We start from the raw sequence: 27258 nt of genomic DNA on the forward strand, positions 1-27258 counted from the left end.
ACCTTTTCTGAACCGAGTGCCCAAAGAGCGTGCGTGCACATGCAAATGTGTGCACGTGTGCCCAACCCCTCAAAATACAATGTGCGCATGTCCCGCATGCATGTGTGCCCCCATCCGCATGCCCCCCACATGCACTCCCCTACATGCACGGCAGACCCGAAGACCAGCTGGACGGCGGGAGGCGCGTGTTCATGCGTGGCAGAGCTGAACTGGGGCGATGGCTTGCATGCCCACAGAGAGGACGCTGCATGCCACCTCTGGCATGTGTGCCATAGGTTCGCCATCACGGGACTAGGAGATCAATCTTTCCTTAGCATAATACTAAATGTGGATAGTGAAACTGCAATCTGAAAAAATCCTCAAAATGTGATAGATGATTGATGGGGGGGGGGATTTTCATACAATTTTTTAAAAAATTTGATTTATATGCCACCCTTCTCCGGAGACTCAGGGTGGCTTACAATGTGCTAAGCAATAGCCTTCATCCTTTTGTATATTTATACAAAGTCATCTTATTGTCCCCATAATCTGGGTCCTCAATTTACCTACCTTAGAAAGGATGGAAGGCTGAAGTCAATAGACTCAGTATCACGTGCTGCAGACCACGGGTGTCAAACTCAATTGCGTCACATGACGTATTGAGATGTAGCGAGACATTTTTTGCCTTTGCGGAGCTGAGGTAGATGTGGCCTTTGTGTGACGCATCCAGCCCGTGGGCCACCAGTTTGACACCCCTGCTGTAGACACTCCTCATTTAGCAGTTAATCTTGTTTAGCAACTATTCACAAATACAATAGCAATTATAATTATTTACTGACCAAATGTGTCTATTTACAACTAAATTTAGTGTGCCTGAAAACAAAAGCCTTCATTGTGAAACTGATTAAAGTCCGGTTAGTTTTAGGTAGTAACTAACCAGAGCCAGAGGGTCCTAATCGACTAATTAAGGTCAGGGAATGTTTTAGGGACTCAAGATGTTGGGAAGAAAAGCAGTCAGGAAACGATAGTTTTTTAAGCAAACTCTCTACCTGTGTGGAGGAAAAAATACCTAAGGGGGACAGGTCAGGCACAGGACACTTTACAAGAAAACTTACTTGAATAACATGGCAGCAACTAATGATCTTCTCTCCTTCTCTCTCTCTCTCTCTCTCTCTCTTTCTCTCTCTCTCTCTCTCTCACACACACACACACCTTCCTTCCCTTTCCTTCTCTCTGTTATGTGTTCACTTAGTGACCTTTTTGCTTCCAACTTAGGAACAGATTACAGTCGCTAAGAAAGGAGGATGTTTTCTAAAAACAGATAGTTAATCCAAAAGGTGGGGACCAAATTATCCACTATTTATGTCAGAAAATTTCAAAATATCAATGTGTTTTTAAAAAAAAAGGGTCCTGTTTTCAAATTCAAATATAGAGGCTCCAAAAATACCTTTTATAGTTGGTCATTGCTGCACCAAATGTTGAGGAAATGTTTCAGATGTTTCAGACAAAAATGAAGAGCTTGACCAAATAATAGCCTCAGAGAAAGAACACCTCCGCAGCACACCAGACAGGTGTGTAGGAGAGAGAAAATAAGGCAGATAGCTGGACATAAACTACTCGTGCCAGGGTCTTCACAGATGTTTAAGGTTTAAAGAATTCCTATGAACTAAGTTCTGTTTTGATATTTACATATAACTCGTTTCAATATTTTGTTCCTGGGATCTAGCATTGATATCATCCTCTTCATTATGATTTTGTAGTACCCTAATACATGCCTATTAAATTAAAAACTATAGCATGCATAGAATTAAGAATACATATCATAAAAAGAAGAATGAAATCTTTAAGGCTGAGAGATGTATCTGAATCAGCTGGAGACAAGACCATGAGCAACAACAGGACAATTAGCCTATTTACAAAGCCAACAATATTGTATCACACTGTGACATTTGCCCTCTGCCTGACAGACTGGAAGAATAGACAAATGTTTTAATTAAAAGGGGAAAAGGTGGGAGGGGAAGGAGGATAGTCTGATCCCCTTATCTGATTTTGACAACTGAGCTCAGTTCATCTTGGTACATTGTGCAAGATTATATTAGAATAACTAGAACTTCAGATAATAGAACTTGTTCAGCTAGCTAAGACCATATATTTTTCATTTACCAAATATTGTATCATATTGCCAGGGAACTTCTCAACATTCCTCCTTATTACTTGCCTTTATCTGACTCCAAGATATGCCAGAGCTTAATAATTAGGATAAAGTCAGCCCAGCTTTCCTAAAAAAGTACATATTATGGCTGCACAAAACAGTCCAAAAAAGATTTGCAAAGTTGATTTTAACTAGGTTTTCCTTAAAAAAAAAATCCTAGTTTTAATTTCAATCCTTGAAATTAGATTTCAATCAATTTCTACCTTAAACCTAATCTTGACAAAATGACATTAGGTAAAGTACAGATAATCTTCACTTTACAACAGTTCATTTAGTGACCATTCAAAGTTACAACTGCACTGAAATACATGAATTACGACCATTTTTCAAATTTACGACCATTGCAGCATCCCCATGATCAAGTTCAGTCGCTTGGCAACTGACTCATATTAATGACGGTTGCAGTGTCCCAGGGTCATGTGACTTTTTGCGACCTTCTCACAAACAAAGTCCACGGGGAAGCTAGAATCCCTTAATAATCATGTTACTAACTTAACAACTGCAATGATTCAATTAACAACTATGGCAAGAAAGGTTGTAGAATGGGACAAAACGCACTTAACAAATGTCTCACTTAACGATATAAAATTTTGGCTCAATTGTGTTCATAAGTCAAGGACTTTCTGTAATGCTATATCATGGTAAGAATCAGGAAAAATGTGGAGATGGCACATTCTTTTCCTATCTCTCTATTAGATCAGGAGTGTCAAACTGGCAGCCCGCAGGCTGGAAGCAAATGGGGAAAACATGTGAAACATCACATGATGTCAACATGACACAGCGTGTTTGACACCTACGATCTAGATTAAGATCAAACTAGGTTACCTAGCATTGTCATGAGGAGGCAAAGATAAAATTTTATTCCTGGTAAAATGATGTTTTATACTATTGTGAGCACAGGCTTATGTGTGTGTGATTGTAAGGATGAAACTTCAGAATAAGATTTTTTTTAACACGGGGAAATAGTTGAATTAAAAGGGTCTTACAGATATACTGTAGATAGGGTAAAATGACATTAGATTTCCTCCCTCCACCAGTAAATCCAACTGAATTTAAGGAGACTGACTGACAATATATAGGATTATATTACTTGTCATATATATATTGTGTACACATTTTTATCACGTTTAATCTCTTTACCTTGGATTTAATAAGTAACTTTCTGACCAGGAACAACATGAAAATTATTAGAACCACTATCAAGCAGTGCAGTATACATAAAAAGAATCTTCTTAAAAGGCTGACTGTGGGAATATTATTCCTTTCTGCAAAGTAAGATCAATTACTATGTGGCTCTTACAAATTTTTATCTACATATTAAAAACTATCGGGTTATTTATCCAAGCTAAAGTTTAGTGGGCAAAAAGCGTTGTGGTAATGTAACTTATCGAAACACAGCTGTGGAAACAAACACCCTTTTTAATACCTCAATAGAAACTGATAGACCGAATTTACTTTCTGGGAGGTGAGAAAGTAGAAAGAATAGTTCGCTTTTAGTCCTGTATATTATCTTGCTAAGTAGATGGGCGGGGGGGGAAGAGGGCAGGGAGAGGAAGGAGCATAAAAATTCTCCAACAGACATGCAGTCTGGGGTGTAAGGCGATGGTGTGGGCAGAACTGCACACTTCAACTTGGAAAAAAAAAGACAGCAACAGTCCTTTGAAATACGACCTCAGCGTGTATTCTTGGAAAACCTAAGAGTTTCCAAATGTTTAAAGAACAGGCAGAGTCACTCTTTGCAGAAAACTTAATACTTCCCTGTAGCAGTCATTTGTACTTTTCATCCTGAAATGGCAGAGTAATCAAACAAACAAACAAAAAAGCAAATAAATAAATCTATCGTTATGAGGCCACCATGTTTTAAAGGATGCTGCCTTTTAGAGGGACAGGCACAACTAAGCTAAACAAGGGAATTATAAGTTTTCTTATACCTTCTTTGACAAAGCAAAAAGCTGGATATTGAAGAGAAGTATGGGGGGGTGAGAAATGAAGCGGCAAACACAAGAGTAAGTAGGATTGTAATATCAATAAGTCATTGTAACTTCAGATGCACTGTATCTTTTTATAGGAATTATAAATACATGGTTTATATTGTTTATAAATACATTTCCTAGAAAAGTCACATACCTATAAAAACATGGAGTACTCATTACTTTTTCTTTCCGTAATCCCTTGTTTTGTTGACTATGCCCCAGAAAAATATTTGTTCATTCTTTACACGCTTTTACATATGGAAATGTATGTCTACATTTTGTATAACATGAAGCTCCTGAATGTTATACAAAACATGCAGCTCCTGCATATGGTTAAAACATAGCATGATGTTTCCACATTGTTCAGAAGAATGTTATCCTCTAAAGTTTAAGAATATTCATATTCCATTTGAAAGCAACATGCAAGCATGCATATATATATATATATATATATATATGCATGCTTGCATGTCGCAATCGCATTCACGACAAACCATATTATCAGCAAATATATGTGTGTGTGTGTCTGTGTGTGTGTGTGTAGGCACATTCAGTATATATTGTACATAATTGCATCCCTCTTCTTGAAGAAAACTTCTGTTCAATTTTCTTTCTTAAAAATGAAACACTTCATTAGAAGCAAAGACCAATAAGTCTGACTCCCTTAATTCAGGGGTGAAATGCTACCGGTTTGGACCAGATTGGCCGAACCGGTAGAAATGGCAGTGGGTGGTTCGGAGAACTGGTAGCGACGGGAGAGTGAGGCTCCGCCCACCCACCTGGTTGTCGTTACTACCTGGTTTTAACCAGCAAATAACCTGTTTTTTACCCTCTACACATGCACAGAAGGTTTTGTGCATGCACAGAGAGTCTGTGCGCGCATGTGACACGCAGGAGCGGAGCAAGCATGCATATGTGGCGTGTGCACTTCCGAACTGGTAGGGAAGGTAAGTAAATTTCACCCTTGCCTTAATTGGTTTGTATTTACCTTGTTATCCCCAAGACAAGTGGCTAACACTGAATGGTAAACAATTCGTTTATGCTTTGGAAACATAGAAGCTGTTGTCAGGTGGCCTCTCACACTTTATGATGTAAAGTGTAATGTAAATAGAGAAATATCTACTTCATTAATTCACATTCATCTGGAACATATTTACACACATAACATAAACATAAAATCTGGCCACAGAGGAGAGGGAAAAGATGGCAAAACCTATCTCCTTTTACATTTGCAATTGGCAAATTTGAGAGTTTCTTCATATATTGTGTTAGGGGCCTAAGTTGTGTTTTAGTATGGAAACCATGGAAGTCAATAAACAACTGAAAGGACTAGCTATTGTAGGTTTATCAACTGATACAATATATTTATGTAGAAATTGTACATTGACATATAATGAGAATCCTTAAGGGCAGTTGGCAGCCGAGTTTCAAAAATTTGTTACCAGATCTACAGATTTTCACAACTTCTCCTTTTATTAATATCTGCATGTGAGACGATAAGGAAATAGTTGTACCCTGACAACACAGTGAAAAAAGATAGAGATTTCTTGGAATTAATCAAAAGAAACCAAGGCTTCAGGACAAGGTAAATGAAAAGGACAAAGCATAAGAGCAATGAAACCATTCTCAAGGAAAAGACTAAATGGTGTAGCCTAGTAGTTTAGTACAGGGGTTCCCAACCCCTGATCCATGGACCAGCACTGTTCAGCGACATGCTAGAAACTGGGCTATGCAAACAAGTGAAGCATCATCTGCAGATGCAGGCAGTACATGAAACCATGCCCCCTCCTATCTGTGGAAAAAATTCTTTCCACAGAACGAGTCCCTGGTTCTCAAAAGATTGGGGGCCACTGGTTTAGTAATTGAATAACCAGAGCAACAGAATTGAGCAAAGAGCTGATATATATATCTTAGGAAGCAAGATAAACTGAAATTAGATTATTTGTCTTGGTATAAGTCAGGTAAAAAGCTGCCTTAGAGAGCATACTGTATGTCATTAATGACCATTTATTTATTTATTTGCTTGCTTGTTTTGGCCACAGACGAAAGAGTAGACTTTGTCCAATCCCCTTTCAAACTTCTGACACAGTTGCCCTATCCCCAGTGTAGATGAAGAACTTCTATGTGGTCCAGAATCAGCTGACTTCCTCTCTTCACTGTCACAAACCACATCTCCTATGATAAACACATCTTTATAGTCTCAAGATATCTAGGTGTCCTGATAGGATCTGGATCTGGATGGGTCCAAGACCGAGTTGCTGTGGTTTCCGGCTCCCGATATAGCCAGTTGGTGCCATCACTGACTATTGGGGGCGAGTTGTTGGCCCCCACAGAGAGGGCTTGCAACTTGGGTGTCCTCCTGGATATATGGCTGTCTTAGAAGAACATCTGATGGCTGTGGCCAGGAGGACTTTCTATCAGGTTCGCCTGATTCACCAGTTGCGTCCCTTTCTGGATCGGGACTCCTTATGCACGGTCACTCATGCCCTCGTCACTTTCTGCCTGGACTACTGTAATGCTCTCTACATGGGGCTCCCCTTGAGGAGCACCCGGAGGCTCCAACTGGTCCAGAATGCGGCCACGCAGGTGGTTATGGGAGTGACATGGCGCTCCCATGTAACACCTCTCCTGCGCGAGCTGCACTGGCTCCCGGTGGTCTTCCGGATGCGCTTCAAGGTATTGGTTACCACCTTTAGAGCACTCCATGGCTTAGGGCCTGGGTACTTACGAGACCGCCTTCTGCCACTTGTAGCCTCTTACCAGCCAGTACGCTCTCACAGAGAGGGGCTTCTCAGGGTGCCGTCAGTCCAACAGTGTTGACTGCCGGCCCCCAGGGGGAGAGCCTTCTCTGTGGGGGCATCTGCCCTTTGGAACAAGCTCCTCCCGGAGATACGGAGGATCCCAGATTTACGCACTTTCCGCCGTGCCCTCAATACTTTTTTATTCCAACAGGCTGGGCTGGCCTAACTCTTTTTTAACTGCTTAATTTTAATTTGCTTTTTAAAAAAGGGATGTTTTAATTAGTATGGGCCAAATTTGTTTAATATTTTTTAAATTGTTTTTTAAATTTTATATTGTATGTGTTTTATCTTTGGCTGTTCACCGCCCTGAGTCCTTTGGGAAAAGGGCGGTATATAAATCCAAATAAACATAAACATAAACATAGACCACCACTTAAGTGTGAGTCAGCAGTGTGGTGCAACTGCCAAAAAAGCCAACATCATAGGGATAGTATCAAGATCAAGGGAAGTGATAGTACCAGTCAATATCATACTGGTGAGACCACATATGGAATATTGGATCCAGTTCTGGTCACCACAATAGAAAAAAGGTGGTGAGGTCCTAAAAAGAAGGCAGAAAAGCAGCGAAGACAATAAGAGGTATGAAGTCTAAATTGTATGATAAACAACTAAAGGAACTAGGTATGTTTATGGAAATTCTCAGTCATCCAAGTCATCATTGTCCCAAAGGAGCTTTTTCAAGAGACAACTGGACTTCCTTGTTTTTCTTTAAAGACATTTCTCTTCTCAACCAAAAAGCTTCTTCAGATCTAGGTATGCTTATTTTAGCAAAGAGAAACATCAGGAAGATATAATAGCAATTTAGAGGGTTGGACTAGAAGACTTGAAAGGTCCTTTCCAATCATATAATTCTATATTGTTCCAAGCAATAAAAATCCAGGCAGAGGGGTAAACTAAGTTAGCAACTCTTCCACACGTAAAGATTCAACTAACTTCTCAACTCCAACCCCAATTTCAGCTCAGAAACAGACCCAGGTATCACCCTATATTAGGCTCCTTCTAAAATATAGCATGCCTCATCCCCACCATTTCCAATAAGAATTCATTTCCCAAAATTCCATTGAGACTCTTATAGCAACCAGACATTTTTTCTAATATCAGAAGAACAAAACAGCTTCTAGACAACTCCAAATCACTTCCAGGCTTTGTTCACAATTCCAACTCTCATTCTTCAGCAGAAGCAGCCAATGGACTAATTTCAGCAGGTGCCACCTGAAAACATACAAGCTATCAGGGTTCCGACAAATGTCCTAATTAAATCATGAGCCTCAAGCAAAGCTTCAAAAGAAATCCAGTTATTTATAGGAGCTTCATGCCAGCACAGACCAGGTGGAACCAACTCTGACCTTAGTTAATTTGCGCTTTGCCTCTGACCCTGTTTCCCCCTTCCCCAAATATGTGTCATCAGTCACATTCCCCAACAAAGCAATGTAAAAGTCACTCCCCTCCGACCACTGTGGGTTTCCATGGAGATGACCTCAGCGTATCAGTTGGAATGTGCCTTGTTTTGACTGAGATATCAGCTCCTTGATTCAGCTGTGACATTTGCTTTCCCATTTGCTTCCCTTGCCTATGGCAAGTCGAGAGCAGGTCAGGGATACTTTGTGAGTTCAAATGAGAACTTTGAAGGCTGAAGTGGAGAAGGGTTCCATGTGTACAGCAGTTGAACATGGGTCAGTCGGTCCTGAGAGATAGGTGAGCATCGTTCCGAAGGGATGGGCGATGACTTCCGTCGCCCTAGGCCAATCAAAAGGGAGTCGGGTTCAGATCCCCAAATCCCCAAATTGATCGTGCTGTTCTGCACTGTAGGGCATCCAGTTTAATGTGACCAATCCTGAGAAGCCAGCAGGACCCCCGAGGAGAGTTCTCTTTTCTTTGTGAACCAACATCAGCCAGCCAAGCTGAATAGTATTGAGTCTATTTGGTAGTTAGTTCTCCTGAGCATTGATTAGATACCAAGGGAGCAGGTCACAAGGACAACTATTGTCTTTATAAGAATAATAATGGTTGTATAGGAATTCATTGTACCATTTTCATAATTTGAGTATTGTGCTATCCCTGTGCAAGTTCCAACCATTTCATATGTATGTGTAGTATCACAATGTACATACAAGAGGTTTGGGCTTCCATTGAAATACAAAGCTGTTTTCATCCTTTGCCTTCCTCTTGACCCCGTGCACAGCCTGTGTAACTAAAAAGGATTTTAGGGCACATTCTTTGTTTTGTTTTTTTTCCTTTATGCAGGCAACATGAAAGTAGTGGAAGAAAAGCAATTTCACTAAATACTTTTTTTTAATCCTGACCTCAGTTTAACCCTGCATTTTCTTGACAGTCTAGCTAATTTTTCTAATCAGTAACTCAGAAATTAAAGAGAGACGACTAATCTGATGCTATGAAAATTTCAAGCAAGTATCTTAAGTAATTGTGATTACTTTCCCTTAAAAACTTTGTTTCCCACATCTATTTCACAGACCATAAAATTCATTAAAATAGTTTTCCTGCTCTGTTATTGTGTGCTATAATCACAAAGCTCTACGTTTTTGGTCTACTCTATCTCTCCAAATTGAAATATACCTGGTTGCCATAGCTCAAAAGTACAAACTGTTAAGAACACTTTATTGAATGCTACTGCCAAGTTCTATTTTATTTCCTTTTTTGCTTTATCACTAAACTCTTAAAACCAGAAAGTCGCTAGTTACAATCAATTTGGATTTTTGATAATTTGGCTTTACAAAATCTGTGAACAGAAAACAAATAAAACGCTCCAGGTGAAGGCACACAACATCTACTACAGGGGTGTCAAATTCCAGGCCCACTGGCCATGCCCACGCTCGGGTTAGCGAAGGGGGAAAAAAAGTCCCGATATGTCACGTGACACTATCAACACCACGATGATAAGTGTTTGACACCCCTGATCTACTACATAAATTAGAACTCCCAAAATGTAACTACAAATGTAATTACATTACCAGCCAAGAGAGACTCATCAACAATGAAATGTGAGATCTGAGTTCAGTTGCAAGCACAATGAAAAGAAATACAGTGAATGAATTCAGCCATATACTGAATCAAAATTATGGTCCATCTAGTTGTTTGCACTGACTGGCAACGACTCTTTTATATTTTATATTTTAAAATTGTTCATTCCTATTCCTGCTACCAGGATTAGTATTAGCAGGAACATTAGTATTTAGTAAATTTATATTCTGCCCAACTTCCAAAGATTCTAGGGTCAAATCAGAAATCAATACACATACACATGCACATAAACACACACCAAACACCCACAAAAACAGGCACAAGACACAACAGATTCCCTGTGAATAACACAGGGGAGACAATATACCAGCCAACATATTCCTTGCTTTCTACCAGGCACTCTGCCCTATTTACAGATAACCATCTGCAAAGCAAATTATCTACTCCAAGGACAACATGAATTTCCAACAAATTTATCTGAACCTCACAGAGATCCCAGAGACCGTCATTAAAAGTAAAATGATTGGTGGCTGCAACCAGTGTATTATTTGGCTTCTCATATATGTTTCAATGATTGGCCAGAAGTACTGTAACAACCATTTTGTAAATACTCGTTATAAACTCTCAATATTCCAACATGCCCCAAACAAATGGAGATGCCATCTACTAGGACAATACAGAACCTTTCAACGTACAAAATATGTATGTGATTCCTGGATATTGCCCTTCTTTCAAAGATAGCTAAATACCAATGGATGTACCATAAATTATTTCTGTTGGGACACATATGGAGGCACCCTATCAATATGTGTGTAGAACATAAAATAATAACATTTGATCAGGTTAAATTGTATGGAATTTGAGTTTCCATCAAACTGCAATGTTTTATGCATTAATATTTCACCTCATGTATGGCAAGATTTTCATGAGACATAAACAGCTGAAAATCCTCTTTGGGAACATCCAAAGTTGCCAGAGCTTCATCAGACAGATTTAAAGTCAGGCTACAAATTTTGGAACGTGATCAGTCAGGATTTATGTACATATGATGAGCCATTTCAATTGTGAATTATGCAAATCACACAATTTCCTGACCATCATAATCTCACAGTTCTCTTCTATATCTATAAAAAGTGTCTTAAAAAATATTGTCATAAACAAACTTCTTACCTTATAGCCACCAATCCGGTGCTCTTGCTTAAATTCTTTCCCATTTTTTAACCATCTCATGGTTGGTTGGGGATTTCCTGCAGCTGGACAACGGAATTTGACTGTGTTAGCTGCTGGAACAGCATGTAAGCGCTTCTCCATTTTGTCAGTGTGTGTCCATATAGGTCCTTCTGTTTTTAAAAAAAATAAAGAGAAGAGAGAAAGGAGGAAAAAAAATTTACTCAATTTCTATATAAATTCCAGGCTAGAAACTTCCCAAATGGGTGACATTCCAATGAGATACAACATGAGACTTTAAGAAGTCACACTGATGTTTTACACTGTCAATTTATGTTCTCTCTGATAAGTCACATAAGATATTGAATACCTCAGAAATGTCAGTGTGTACATAGACAAAAATCTAGCCAATGTCAGGTAAATTATTACTTATGATTCATTCCTTAAGGCACTTAGAACATAGTTCAAGAATGAAACTTTTTAAAAATCCATCATCTTTAAGCTTAAATTAAACAAAAATTCACTTAAAATATGGATATTACATTAAAACAGAGTTTACAACATTTCTTTTGAAACGTTGGCCTTAATTTTATTGAATCCATTATCTTCTGAATAACTACATTGTTCTGCAAAACTATTATTTGATCAACTAGATTTGATCTCCAAAGTTCTATATGTTTTGCCTATGATGCCTAGATGCCCTAGATGCCTATGGGACTGTTTATTTTAAACCGATCCTATTCATATAGTGCAGTGTTTCTCAACCTTGGTAGCTTGAAGATGGGTGGACTTCAACTCCCAGAATCCCCAGCCAGCAGCGCTGGCTGGGGGATTCTGGGAGTTGAAATCTACCCATCTTTAAGCTACTAAGGTTGAAAAACACTGATATAGTGGATTCATCCTGAATGAGCATAGTGTTTTTTATTTCCTATTTCCAAGAGAATCAGGAGAGGGCAACAAAGAAGTATTTTTCTATTACTACACTCATCCTTTGGAATATCTTTCTACTGGGTTGGCACAATTATGCCTAATTGTAGGAAGACCTTGAAAACAAAAACCTTTAGAAAGGTATTAAGGAATATTCACTGGGTTTATTTATATTTAATTACATTAGAATATATATATGTATATTAGTCATATGATTATTCAGTTCTATGGTTTGATCTAGGACTTATATAATTGTAATAGTTTTACATTACAATAGTTTTACATCTAATATTCATTATTATTTTAATGGTACACTACAATGAAGTATGATGGTACACAATTATATAAATATTACACATGCATATGATGTTTCTTCAGATAATGTATTTTTAAAAGTGCCATAGTAAAAAGGTTTGCATGAATAAAGTCCTTCAATTTTATTTAATAATTTGAGCTTTTTTTTCAGCTCAACTCAACTCAAGGCAACCCAACCCAATCCAACTCCTGGTTAGGTGTAACATCACAGAGTGTGGTGATGGCTTTCCACTTCCTACACAATCTGGTCAGAACTAATTCTGAGCCACAATTTGTGGGTTGGAAACAAACACATCCTATTATAATGCTTCTTAAAACACCACAACTTAATTCTAGGAAAAATAATTATTGTAGTAATTAATTACTAAGTAATGTTTACTCCATGGTAGTCCCAAATTAAAGTATGCTCTCTTAGCAGCTTTTTTCATGTCAGTTTGGTTCCCCCATTTTCAATATCTTGTTTTGATCTTTGTATATTTATATTGCTATTTCTGATTCTGAATCTTTATATATAGCTCTAAATTGCAATATGTTAGGGTGTTGTTGTTTTTTTAGTTTTATCCCACCTTTCTAAGTAACTAAAGGTGGAACATTATTTGATACTTCAAAAACCATTCTGAGAGTATCACTAAGAATTTGAGCAATCTAGGTAGGATGAAAGAAAGGGAGAGGAAAGAAAGAACTTGTTTTCTTTCTAGATTTCCGTCAAAACATAATTTCAGGAATGAACCTTAATGAGCTTCATTTAGTGTTCCTGTTTTTACAAAATAAATTCAATTAACTGAGATAAATACTAGGATGTACCCAAAGGCTACATTCATGCCTGATAAAAATTTCCCTTTATTACATTTTTTGGGGAGAATGTATATCCGAGTTTAATTAATACAGGGAATGTGAACATGCCATGGAGTTGGAAGGTCTTAGCCGAGAGTATTTATCCACCCACATAGCAATTTTTCCTTGTGTTTACTTATTTTCAATGTCATGCACAATATTGCTAGGAGCATTATTTGAAAGAGTGGATAAAGTGCTCCCTCCCTCTCTCCCTCCCTCCCCCCCTTCTTAGAATATAGGGAAAGAAAAAGAGTAGGAGAGAAAGTGTAGGGGAAAAGGGAAAAAAGAGAAAAAAGAATTGACTTCTGACTCTTTTCTGTGTAGTACAGAGGTGTCAAACTGGCGGCCCACAGGTTGGATGTGCCACATGTAGGCCACGCCTACCCCAGCTCTGTAAAGGGGGGAAATGCTGTGATATGTCACATGATGACAACGTGATGGAGTGAGTTTGACACCCATGATGTGGTAGAATAAAATAACATCATTATAACCTCTACTTTTTTTACTTTTACATAGTAATATACACTAACATTTATTGTAACAACAAACCTATCTACGGAAAAGCAAAGTGGTATTATAACTTTTGACAAAGTTATATTATTAAATGTCAAGATATCGATGGTGGACCGCAAAGGCAAACAGCTTCAGAATTAGAATTTTGAAAGGAATACCTGAAATATATGTGGAAGGGAGGTGCAAAGAATCTGCGCACTGACAAAATTTCCATCTGCCAGTTATAAAACACTTTACTGCTTGGATCTACCCATATACTAAGCCAATACATTACAAGGTTCTTGAGAAGAACTCAATATGAATGGCAGCCAACACCAGCTAAAGCTAAACTGGCAGCTATGATTTCACATTGTTGGGCAAATAGTAATTTAGCTCAATCATAATTACTACTAATTTTCATTATCTTTCCTGGGCTGTTATTATTATATCCTTAGTCTTTTCCTCCAGATAAGAGAAACCTGATTAGCTGTGTATTAATGTCATGACTATAGTTAGTTCTATTAACTCATTTAGCTATTGAAAAAAATTAAAACTAAAATGTGTTTAACAGCAGGGCCATTTAATTATTTTACAATGGGTGCTTCCTGAAATAAATCAGTTGACATGGAATTTCTTAAGACGAGAGGGGCTCAGAAACATAACCATTCTTCTTTCAATCCGCCCCCCCCCCTGCATTTCCTTTATTAGCATAGAAGAACATAACAACTAAACCTTTCCAGCTCTCAGTTACAGCTGTTTTTGAATCCACTAACACACATTCGGGAATCTTCCCTTCTACTTCACAAAGCAAAATAAAAACACAGCTGGGGAAGCGTTCAGCTACAAACTCTTTAACAAGCTGACCAATCAAAGAAAACATCTAAAAAAAAATTAAGCACTCTAAACATTGTGTGTGATTGCTTTTGTTTCAGGGCGGAGACTTTAGAACTAATTAGTTAGAAAAATCAGTCAGCATTTGATCGTGCTGTTCTGTGATGTTCCATCCTTAAAACCACAACCTTAAGAAAATACTTCATTATTTTAAAAGGCGTATAAAAGAAGGAAACCTTAAAATAGATCTTACAAACTAAACTGCAATATTGCTGCAAAGGAATTTAGACAACCAAAATAAATCAGTTAAGTCTGTAACATACACAAAAAAACAAACAACTTCACTCATTCAGCAACAATCTTACTAAATACCTATCCATAATGAATATATGTTTTGGCCCTGAAACTAGCATGTTCCACAAAGCAGTTTAAACAAATAACATTGTTGGGAAAAAGTCCAAAATCTGGATAAAGGGGAAATTGTTCCTAAAGAGAATTAGCATTAAGTGCAGGAACTCATATGGCTGCTAGGTTCACTTTGGCCTTGGAATGGTCATGATTTATTAATTGCTATGAGATACTGCAATCTAAATTTTACCAGCAACAAGTATGATGTTCTCTTGTCTCTCAAGTTCTAGTTAGCCGTCAAACATATTGGCATCATGGTTTCTAGACTTCTTTCATAACAGCAATAAATGTATTGGTCTAGCGTAGGTAGCTAGGTGACTTGGGTAGCAATAGATAACCTTTGGTAAAATGACCATCACTAAAACTGATTTCTTCTAGCTACAAGCTACATCATGAGTTTTCAAGGTAAAACATGAAGTGTTTGATATGCATTGTAAATTTTCACTATTGCAATAATTAGTACCATTGCATTATAACATCATCATCTGTCACAATTACCCTCAACCTAATCCCTACTAGCTGTGATCAAATTACTAACAATACTGGTATTGCATCTTACATAAAATGCTGGTCAAAGCATATACACCATAAAATCCAGTATCTATGTTGACATTCAAATTCAACTTCAAGATGGAACAGCAGTTGTACTTAGTAACTGCACTGAATAGCCAAGACATGCTCCTGCCTTTATATTTCTTAGTAAAAAGCATTCTGACAAAATATGAAAGTTATAAAAATCATATGCAGGTTGGCATCAACCCACCTATTCTTCTCTCATAGGTAAGAAACAGCTCAGAGAGACAGGTGTGTACACATGGCTGTCTATCACATTGACATTCCCTGTAACAAATATTTTCAAAACTGATATTTTAAATCACTCATATGTAATATTATATCTATCTATACACACACACACAAATGCACTTATATAAATGTATACTCAAATAGCAATAGCACTTATACTTATATACCACTCCATAGTTTTACAGCCCTCTCTTGATGGGTTTACAAATGTCAGCATACTGCCTCCAACAATCTGGCTCTTCATTTTACCAACCTCCGAAGGATGGAAGACTGAGTCAACCTTCAGTCGGTTTGAATCAAACTTCCTGGTGTGTGGGCAGAGTTACCCTGCAATTCTGCATTCTAACCACTGCACCACCATGTTTTAAATATACTTTATCCATGTTTGCACTCACACATACCCTCCAAACTGTCCCAGGTTAATGTAACAGAACAAATGTTATATATTATGTAGGGTAATGCTATGTGATTTCCTTTCCCAGGAAAAAGACCACATTTAATCTTGGACTGAGATCGCATGGCCATTCTCCAAAAAGTAGTTGCTGAAGTTAAATTAAAATTAGATTGGATTCATTCATTTTAAATTTACTTTTAATTACAATTAAATATAGCCAATATGTTTATGATTATTATAGAGTTCGTCTTCTGATGTATTAAAAATACAATCTGATAGCAATGTTTAGTTTCAAATTGTTTTGATACTGTTCTGTGTTGACAGATATGGTAATCACACTCTGTCTGAACTGTCAACTTTCTTCTTAAAGTTTTTGGAATCAGGCCATACAGTCATTAGGAAATATAGCTTCTTAATCATTATACTCTCCTTTAAAGGTGTTTGTTTTTATTATAAATTACTGCCACATTATCAGAAATAAATTGGTACATATTCAAATAAATGAACAGGGCAAAATATGCTAACTTATATCCATGCCACAAATACTAGAAATATTTTTAAAATAAGAGGGATAAACTATGGCTAATTAAAGCTCATGCACTTTACAATCAAGGAGTAAACTACTGTAAAACAAAACCTCATCTTCACAAAATTCAAGCTGGGAGCTTTGGATGAAGAGCTCCAAGAGCGCAAGAATGAAAAAGATAGCAAGAATAATGTATTTCAACACATATCTTCCAAACAGCTTTAATTATTGAATCTACTTACTGACTGGGTTGTTGTCATTCACAAAATCCTCAGAGGCATCATTGTCATCTTCATCATCTCCAGATGAAAGAACATCTGAAGTTTCAAAAAATTATTTTAAAAATCATTTATCTGCTAGATATTGTAAGCAAACATGCATTTTTCTGCAGTCTGGATATTAAGAATACATATGTGAGAGATGATTCTGAAAATAGCAATAACACTTAGACTTATATACTGCTTCCCAGTGCTTTACAGCTCCCTAAGCGGTTTACAGAGTCAGCACATTGCCTCCATTAATGTGTTGGCTAAAACAATGTGATGGAAGGTGAATCAACCTTGAGCCAGTGAAAAGCACCTAAAGCAAGTCTTACTTATCATTGTCATCATTATCATTATCATCATCCTTGGAAGGATTCAATAAGTAGATCAAAATGTCAAATCCAGACTAAATATCTGGCTGACTGTAAACTAACCATATCAATACAGGTTGTAAGTCAGTGAAACTAGGTTTGTGCTTCAGAACATCCATGAGTATGCACTACTGTCCTCTCCATGCATACACATAGATCATGAATAAAAATCTTAAATAAAATATTATCTTGTTTATTCTTTTTGGATAAGAAGCAAAATAAAATGCATTTGTGACTTAAGAAATACATATATTTGCCTAAAGGAATAGATAACATCTCTACTATGTATTGAATATAAAATAATGTAAAATAGCTTTATTATTACTGAAAATGCAAAAGCATGCATTCAAATAGTTTGTGTTATTACTATAATACACATACACCCACTCTATTTGTTAGTGGAACATTAAATTATTTAAACAACCTTCTTTCTCCTGATGTGACCTTAGGACCATCTCTGGGGTGAGCCTGACTGAATATAATTCTGCATAGATAGATGCATACCTATTCGGTGGTTCTATTAATCACTATTTTTAGTTTCCGGTTTATATTCCAGATCTATAGAAACCCTTTTTGAAAAAAAGTGACTCACAGGAATGCATATAAACTGCTTCCCTTCCCTGTGAATCATTAAGGCAGCTGTGTCATTTTTTTTAGGCTTCAAAATACACTCCTGAATATTTCTGCATGCAAAGAGAAAGAGATGGGTGTGCACACACGTGAGGAGACCGCAGAAATAGTAGGCCTCTGGAATGAGTCATGGTTGTTCTGAAAAAGTGAGGTTGTGTATACACTAACATACATTTTTTAGGACCTCTTTTAAAGGATTTCATAGTTTTAATATATATATATAGGCAAACTGCTAAGTAATGAACACATACCGTGTTTCCCCAAAAATAAGACCCTATCTTATATTTTTTTGAACCCCAAAATAAGTGCTTGGCCTTATTTTCAGGGAGGCCTTATTATTTTGGGGCGCATGGAGGAAACCAGATGAAATGGCGGAGACTGGCTGCACATGCATTTAAATATTTTTGGGGAGGGCTTATTTTCAGGGGGGGTTATTTTAGTGCATGTGCTCAAAAGCCCGATTGGGCTTATTATCAGGGGATGTCTTATTTTAGGGGAAACAGGGTACATACAAAGCTGCTTATGCAGGTAGTCCTTCAGTTACGGCCATAATAGAACCTAGCAATAACAGTTGTAAGTCATGACATCTGTAAAGTCGGCCACCATGTGATTGAATCCAATTTTATGATCTTTTTCATGGCAACCGTTAGGAAAATGTGGCAGTCATTAATTGAACACAGCAGTCATTAAGCAAACCCATTTTCACTATGCGCCAGTTTCTGCTAGAAACCAGAAGCACATGCATGTTTCTGGCAAAAGCCATCATAAATCATGGTCATGGTGGGATGCCGCAAACAGTCATAAATTCAGGCCATTTGCCAGGAAAAATGCAGTCACATGACCAGGAAAGCAACTTTGGAACTTTGAAACCTGATTATAAGTAGCTTTGGAGGGGAGTATCGCTTGTAACTTCAAATGGTCAATAAGTAACTGTCATCAATTTACAGATTAACAGAGTTGGAAGGGACCTTGTATGTCATCTAGTCCAACCCCCCGCCCAAGCAGGAGACCCTACACCACACCATTTCTGACAAATGGCAGTCCAATCTTAAGTGATGAAGCTCCCACAACTTCCGAAGATAAGCTGTTCTCCTTATATCCAGGTTAAATCTCTTCAGGCCTACAGGTGCTTTGGAAAATAGCTTGATCCCTTCCTTTCTGTGGCAGCCCCTCAAATATTGGAAGACTGTTACCATGTCTCCCCTCATCCTTCTCTTCACTAGACTAGCCATGCTCAGTTCCTGGAACCATTCTTTAGATGTTTTAGTCTCCTGTCCCCTAATCATCCTGGTAAATCATAAGTTGAGGACTATCTGTATTTCCCAGAGTAATCAGTAATTTCATTTATGTGTGGGTAGCAACTCAGAAACATTCCTCAGTTTACTCCAATACTGAAGAAATGTCTTTTTAATTTTAATTCCTTAAATACATCATGCTGCCAGTTTTCAACAAAACTGTTGCTAAGCCAGGTTGGTTTGAGAAGTTAAAAAATTGAAAAAACCACAACCACCCCAAAAAAATAAAATCCAGCATATAAAAAAATTATAATGTTGACAGAGAAGAGGACAATTTTTTGGCTGGGTACAAAAAAAAAATCATTGGCATGAGATGAATATTTGGGGTTGAAAATCCCCTCTTGTGTTAAAACCTATTTCATTTTCACATGGAATGTATACCAAAAAGGCCATCAAGGAAATATCAAAAAAGCTAGATGAGATGGGTAATGAAAAAGTAACTCGAATGTTACATGGCATATTTTCTTTTACCCTAGTAAAGAGTAAAGCTATATCCCCATACCTAATTAATTTAGACTAGCTGTTCTCATACATTGGAAAATGTCTCTGAACAAGCTTACCTGTGACATTTATAATGAAGTAGAAAGTTTCACTGTCTGCAATCCTAACAGTGCAAGCATAAAGGCCAGAATCTCTGGGTGTCGTATCTTTAATCCACAAAGTTTCCCCAGTAATGACTGTTCGATTATTGGGCACCAAACGTTTTCCATCTTTAGTCCAAACGATGGTGGTGGCCTCTTTCACTTGACAGCGCAACGTCAACGTTTCTCCCGGAACTACAGAACGTACGTCAGGCTGAGAGATTTGATATTTGGTGGGTGGCTCTGCTAAAGTGAAATATAGGTGGGCACAGAAGGGAAGGGAAGCAACAGAAGTGGGAAACAAAATGTCCAACAGTTGTCAGTGAAGGAACTTGATCCAGCAAAGTAATGTGCAGATTTTAAAACAATCATCATTATCATTTCTGCCAGCTACCATTTTAATAATATTGAGCCAAACTAAAAACGCTTATAAAATGTGCTTTATCATTGATAGCTAATAAGAAGAGCAACATGCCGTCCTAAGAGCTCTGGGATAAAATTAGATTCAAAAGAGAAGTGGATACACTTCTCAGGACAATTAAAGGGCAGGCTGTGATGAGAAGAGGAAGCCTCTTCCTCACACGAGCATCCTAGTAACAGAACATTGAAAATTTAAGATTCTGCCATTCAGTTAAAGGTACTGTAAAATGCTGAACATAGGTACATTCCACATCAAGGAGAACCAGCAGCTTTCTTGGTTCTACGTCTAATTGACTATGACATTTATTTCCAGAGATCTCTTTACTGTACCTAATTGATTACAAGATCTGTAACTTGATACGGCAATATGAAAAATCTTTTACAAGTTCTTCTTGGTAATATACAATCCTACAGCCATGATCATAAGTTGCCTCTAGCTCTTAAACATTGTAGTCTGCATGACCTATGGATTTCATCTATAGAATCTCACAGGCATGTGTGCATCTTCAGGGGAGATAGGAGGGTCAGGTGGGATTCTGACCAGCAAGGCCATGCATATTGTGACATCCTCACAAAAAATGATGCAAATTCTGCAAAGTGCACAAATAACATTATCTGGATCATTTACATAATGACACCATGACACATGCACACAATGGCAAGGTGGCTTCTACCAGCTGTCTGGGGTCACAGCTCTGAGCCATATTATTGCAGTTCTTCTGTATGCATGATTTAGCTTGTTTCAGGAACATCGGTGCTTTAATGAGAATTTTGAGAATAGCCAGCAGCCAAATGATGGTTAATAAATAAATGTTGCCTTATGGTTTATTTAATTCTATTTATTTATTTTGTGCCATTATCTAATGCTCACAGCCAGCCTACATAGCAGCATATTCCGTTGGCTAAAAACACAATGTGGGAAAGCAGGAATAAGTCTGTTGGCTCACTAACTTCATCATGAATTGAAGACAAACGGTCACAATGGGGAGCCTTCTCTGTTCGAGGTGCATGAAATCAGTTCTCTAAATCACTGGATGCCTCCCTAACTTGCGATTAGGACTACTGCTGTTCACTGAGATAGGCAGAACTAATTCACTCGTCTTTATTCTCCTTCATGGTATAACTGATCTGAATGGCAGAGCACCAGTCATCGCTTTCCACCAATCACTAATAAAACATAACACAGAGTAAACTGTCTGCAGGTGTAAAGATGATGTGGAAGAACATAATAAATGTCCAAGCCCATAAAACTACTGCCTAATCCTGACCCACAATCTCTGTAAATTAGCACTGTGAAAAATAATGATTATTTTTCTATGGCAAAAATTCCTTCTTTTAGCTTTGCCTCACTAAAGCAATGCGATTCTTTTACTTTCAGGTTATGAGATGGGTGGCTGATATTACTAAATACTTCGGATCTTAATCTAAATAATCTTACTATACAAAGAGCAACAGTACCCACATATGGTTTTAAAAAATGAGTCTCAATATTCAACAGCTAAAAATTCTTTTGACTAAAAAGTCCTCAATGAATGCTAATAAACTGCATTAACTAATGTGGCAATTATAGACCCCATTAATCTATTGTGACATTTTGCATTAATAGGTTACATGGCAAGGAAGGAAGGAAGGAAGGAAGGAAGGAAGGAAGGAAGGAAGGAAGGAGATGGGAATGAGAAGGAGGGAGCAGGGAAACGGAAGGAAGGAAGGAAGGAAGGAAGGAAGGAAGGAAGGAAGGAAGGAAGGAAGGAAGGAAGGAGGGAGGGAGATGGGAATGAGAAGGAGGGAGCAGGGAAACAGGGAAGGAAGGAAGCAAGGAAGGAAGGAAGGAGGGAGGGAGGGAGGGAGGGAGGGAGATGGGAATGAGAAGGAGGGAGCAGAGAAACAGGGAAGGAAGGAAGGAAGGAAGGAAGGAAGGAAGGAAGGAAGGAAGGAAGGAAGGAAAGAAACATACATCCCAAATGGCAAATGGTTTGCTTTCTACTATAAAGTTTATATTGATAAAATGTTTAAAAGGGGTTTTTTAAAAAATGCTCAGAATCCATAATTGGTTTAGGTTTTTTGATATTTAAAAATAAGTATGATTCGCTTACTTTCTGAAACAGTTAATACTATTCTTTACGCAAGGCATTCATTTTAAATAGCATTGATACCAAAATGACAAATACTCATTGCAACATCACAAACCAAGCTTTGTCCTTTCATACTTGCATTGTGACATTGTCTGAGAATACATAGAGAGTATATACCACAATATATAGGGAAAATATACCGCAATGTCACAATGCAAATTTCTCCACTCGCCTCCCCTTCCACTCATTCAGAACACAAATAATTCTTTATATAACCTTTGGGACACTAGATTTATTGGCTTTAGATTTAATCAACAGCTCAGAGAACTTTGTAAATTAGCTCGATCTAAGTTTTATTTAAACCACAACTCTGTGAAATATTTAAATATCAGCCTACGATGTCATGTTAATGAAAGATTTTCAATCAGAAACTTGTTAGCAAATCAGGCAGATGTACTTTAAAGAGATTTGTGTATCAAAATGGTAGCAAGAAAGATAGAGATGATGCATGAAATAGGAGTATTTTGACAGTCATGGTCAATGAATGACAAAATTTACAGCCACAGCAAGGAGATCAAAGCCCTACCCCCATTATATCCAAAAACTGGGTGGGGCTTTGACTTTGTTGACCAGGGATGTGTTTTCCAAAATGAATTGTGTGCCACTGAATGCTTTTAAAAGCTACAGTCAATTTTATTATAAATGGGGGGAAATGCTAATGATTTTCAAAAAAAAAGAAAAGGTCTTAGAATGACATAAAGGCACAGCCGTATTTGCAAAAAAAAAAAAAAACTTATAGCGCAAAATGTTTTTGTTCTCTATTCCATCCAGTTATAATATCTTGAAGAATATTCCATTTCATTGCCTCCCAATCTTCACTGGAATATTTTCTCACCCATTCCTTTGTTTTGAATTTCAAAGTTGTTTCTTAGTATTATTTTCATTTTTAAAATTTGTTTTAAATTAGTTCCTTCAAAGCTTTCTGATTCCTTCTTCCAGTGCCTGAATGATGAGGTCATATTGGCTATACAAGCCTCAACCCTTACACTTAAACATTAGAAATAGTAAGAATAATTGTTTTAGCATGAGAAACATAAAATATTAAGAACAGTCGTGACATAACTCTTTGTTTTGCCAGATTCCAACCTAGAAGCGGCTAAAGCCTGTCACTTTTTATAAGCCTTGTCTATAAAACTTCTCTCTGCACCGCTTTTGACTATGTGCCCAAACCAAAAAGAGCGCAGGTGAGATAGTGCAGCATTATCCTGCCCCTTTTTTTTCAGGAAAAATTCTCCAGATTTAAATACTGATGAGATCCAGGCAACGTGGAAACCATATTGCTCTTCAGATTTAACCCATCTCCCTCTGTGATGCTTTGGGCTAAACTAGTACATACTTTTTAATACTTACATGAAATTTAGCACAAAAGCTATGAACTCAGCTATATAGGGCCTGTCTGCCTGCTCTTTCCAAGCGTACATTATTCAGCAACAACCATATGGCCTTCCAGCCAGACTTGGCAGGGACCATTTCAATTCAAGTGACACGGATGATTTCCAGAGATTCTTCTCATGATCTACGTTTATTAAGAAGATCAGTCACTTTGAACTTGATATTTTTCTTTTTTCTTTTTCCCCTAAAAGTATAGATTGCCTTTCCAACCTACTGTTAAAATTTCTCTCGATGGGTAACATAAATCTTTCTCTCATCAGTGCCATTTTGGGGGTGTCCAGCATTGTCATGGAAGTGAATTCATCATTAGTTCACCTTACAAAGTTATTTCTCATACTTTTCAATTCAAGCTGAGACACACCATGCCAATGTCAAAACATTATTCAAGAATAAGTCTTGTTCTTCCAGCATCAGTGAAGACTGCTCAGCCAATCTGCAGCCCACTTTGCATAAAATTAAAAAGGTATGCATCCATTAAACAAGAAAGCAGTTCTTATATACAGGGGGAAAATCTGCTACTTACTTACTTAACCTTCACTATCTTAGCCTTTGTCAGTTTGCATGTGCAGTTGTTTTGTTATATTCTGTGGACGGATGGCAACAATACAAATGTAAACAAAAGGCCCGATAGATTTTGTGGAAGTTTTTGAAATAAAACAGCAGTACAAGAAAGTTCTTGAGGATAGGATTTTGTAAGATATGCAAACAACAAGCTCTTTTTTTCTTTTCTAGCTTTTCAATAAGATAAACAATTTTGGTCCATATTTTGTTCAACATCCAGTTTCAAGCTGTAATTCTCTACACCATCCTGGGCATGAGTACAACTGAACTTGGAAGACAAACATGGGTTTGCAGCGAAAACGCAGTAGCTGCTTCTTTAAAAAAAAAAAACTGGCAAGAAATACATCCTTACAACTACATTTGAAAGATGTAGACACGACAGCAAAATTCTTGGTCCATCGGAAGTCTGGCTGCTGTGGCTTTACTGTCAGGATGGCTATTAAAAATAAATAATCTGAATACTTTTTTCTTCTAATTTGGCTACCAACACACATAGCAATATTATATGCTTGCTTTCAATCTTATCTTGTATATTATTAATTATTTCAATAACATATAACAAGAATATATAATATAACACTTCAAAACTCATTACACATATGTGAAACTTTCTATGCTCTGTTGACGACATTCTCTGTTGACGACATCTATCATAAAGTTTGTGGCCAGAAGACTTTTAATCAGTTTTTTATGAAAGTAAAGTAAAGAAATATAAAGTTTTAAACTCATCAATAAAATATGAAACATATATATTTTATGGCATGTTAAAGATAAAAGACAAACAAAAAAATGTAATAAATTCAAGAACATCATACAGAAGGGCTAAGAATTTGAAAACAAAGGCTACTTCATTAACTCTAGTTCTGGTTAGGTTATAGCTAAAACAGAGAGCTAAAGTCCCAGCATCTGATAGGAAACCATCTAAATCTAGAAATACAAATATAAGTGGTGGGGGGAGCCAGCTTTTTTGTTAATAAAAAAATACTTTTGATATATTTATTCCAGTTGTTCAAGATTTCTGTATTCATTTATAGTAAAAATAAAAAAATATAAATGTGAACCAAGAAGCAAACAACACTGCTTCAAGGTAAAATATGCCTTTAAAAATCATGCTCTTCTGAACCAGAAACAAAATTTGGGGGACATGTCATCCACCAAACATGCTGTACTACTTTGAATAGAGATTTTTGCCTTATGGATTTCTCTCCATAGTTCAACATATATCAGAGGGAATGAAAGGCTACACTCAAAACATATCAACCTACATTTTTATGGGATTGCACAGGTTGCCTGTGTGCTTTGCTATCTAATCTGGGCAAGAGTACAAATAAAATAGGCCCAGGCGCAGGGCCCCATATATATTGGCAAGGAAAAAATGTCTGAAGTAGATGAAACTCTGTACGATGTAGACAAATTTTCATCCCAATGCCAGAATGCATGATTATCCAATGAAATCTCTTGGCAGGAGATTCCAGACAAAGAAAAGGAAGGATTTAATTATCCAGCATGTCGTTAATTCATGGAGTTTGTTGCCAGAGGGAACATTTCCACACTAGAGGTAGTGTGATGATGTCCCTGACTCAAGTTCAATTTATGGTGACTACCTAAATATATCCATACAATTTTCTTAGTCACAGTATGAAAAAGTTGCATGTATGCTGAACTACCCTGAACAGAGATTTCTATCTTATGGTTGAACTTTGTGTTCAGAACGCAAGTCACATAGCAGAGAGAAGGAAATGCTTAAAAAGTGCAGTTCAGGATACTATACAGTATAGTCTTGTGACTTCCTGAGAATTTAATTGTTGGTTTATTTCACTCACATAGCTACTCAACACAAAGAATATGAAATCAAGTTTCTTTTCAACTGCTAATTAGTCTTGCCTTTCTTAGCTTCTGAACTTGGACAAGATTTCCAGTTGCTGCCACCTGCTACTTGCTTGTTTGATTGATGTACGTGTCTCCCAAGAGCTAAAAAGAATATTCTGAGCAACCCTTCCTTCCATAATATTCTGTAACTATAAGCCTATGAAGCAGGGGTGAAATCCAGCAAGTTCTGACAAGTTCTGGATAACCGGTAGTGGAAATTTTGAGCAGTTTGGAGAACCTGTAGCAGAAATTTTGAGTAGTTTGGAGAACCGGCAAATACCACCTCTGGCTGGCCTCAGAGTGGGGAGGGAATGGGGATTTTGCAGTATCCTTCCCCTTGAGTATGGTGGGAATGGAGATTTTGCAGTATCCTTCTCCTGCCACGCCCACCAAGCCACACCATGCCCACCAAGCCACGCCCACAGTACCAAAATTTTTAAAAAAATGGATTTCAACACTGCTATGAAGGTGGTTGAGCAAGTGGACAGAATAAATTGCCCAGAATCCCCTTCTACAGCAGCCCCCAACCTTTTGCGGTCTGGGGACCAGTTCTGTGGAGAGAGGTTTTTCCACGGATCAGAAGAGGCTAGGTTTCATATGCTCCCTGCATCCTGCGGATGGAGCTTCACTTGTTTGCATGGCCTGGTATCTGGCAAGCCGTGGCCCGGTACCAGTCCATGAATTGGGGGTTGGGGACCCCTTCCCTACTAAATTTCCATAGGTAAGAGTGAACTTGACATTGCATCCCACTGAATTTAGTCTACAGTGTGAACTACTACACTGTGTTGGCTTTCAACAGGTGCTGGGTTTATCTATAGTGCTAACAGAAACAGATTTTTATATCACCAAAGCAATGTCTGGATTACAATGTAAGTTGCCAACTCAGAAATTACTCAATTGGAGATAGCATGAACAGATAATTATAATGGCATCCCCATTCTAGCGGAGGTCAAGATCTATGGGCTAGAAATGTTTTATTAAAAATGAGATATAACCCTTGTCAAACTGGTCATCTCAGTTTTGAAGAAGAAGGCTGCAACTAGTATTATACAATCGTTCTTTGTCCTGAACCATTAGACAGACTAGACGTAGCTATGTCTTT

At 37.6% G+C, this 27258-nt stretch overlaps 1 protein-coding gene across 18 annotated transcripts in view; it reads right to left on the bottom strand.

Moving 5' to 3' along the window:
* The window catches only part of FGFR2 (fibroblast growth factor receptor 2), a 158225-nt gene that overhangs the window by 70369 nt on the left and 60598 nt on the right, over positions 1-27258 (bottom strand). For 6 of the 18 annotated variants that reach the window (XM_087872956.1, XM_087872953.1, XM_034436359.3 and 3 more), the window contains exons 3-5: positions 19762-20025; positions 16885-16959; positions 11115-11284 (exon numbers count right to left, since the gene is read on the bottom strand). In XM_087872956.1, coding sequence (XP_087729082.1) covers positions 11115-11284; positions 16885-16959; positions 19762-20025 — 509 coding nt within the window. Of the gene's footprint in view, positions 1-11114; positions 11285-16884; positions 16960-19761; positions 20029-27258 lie in introns of all 18 variants that reach the window. The other 12 variants (XM_087872955.1, XM_087872950.1, XM_034436357.3 and 9 more) reach the window with 2 other exon arrangements.

This window comes from Pantherophis guttatus, chromosome 6 (genome assembly GCF_059756535.1).
Source record: "Pantherophis guttatus breed Tessera chromosome 6, ASM5975653v1, whole genome shotgun sequence".
In the NCBI taxonomy this organism is placed as follows: domain Eukaryota; kingdom Metazoa; phylum Chordata; class Lepidosauria; order Squamata; family Colubridae; genus Pantherophis; species Pantherophis guttatus.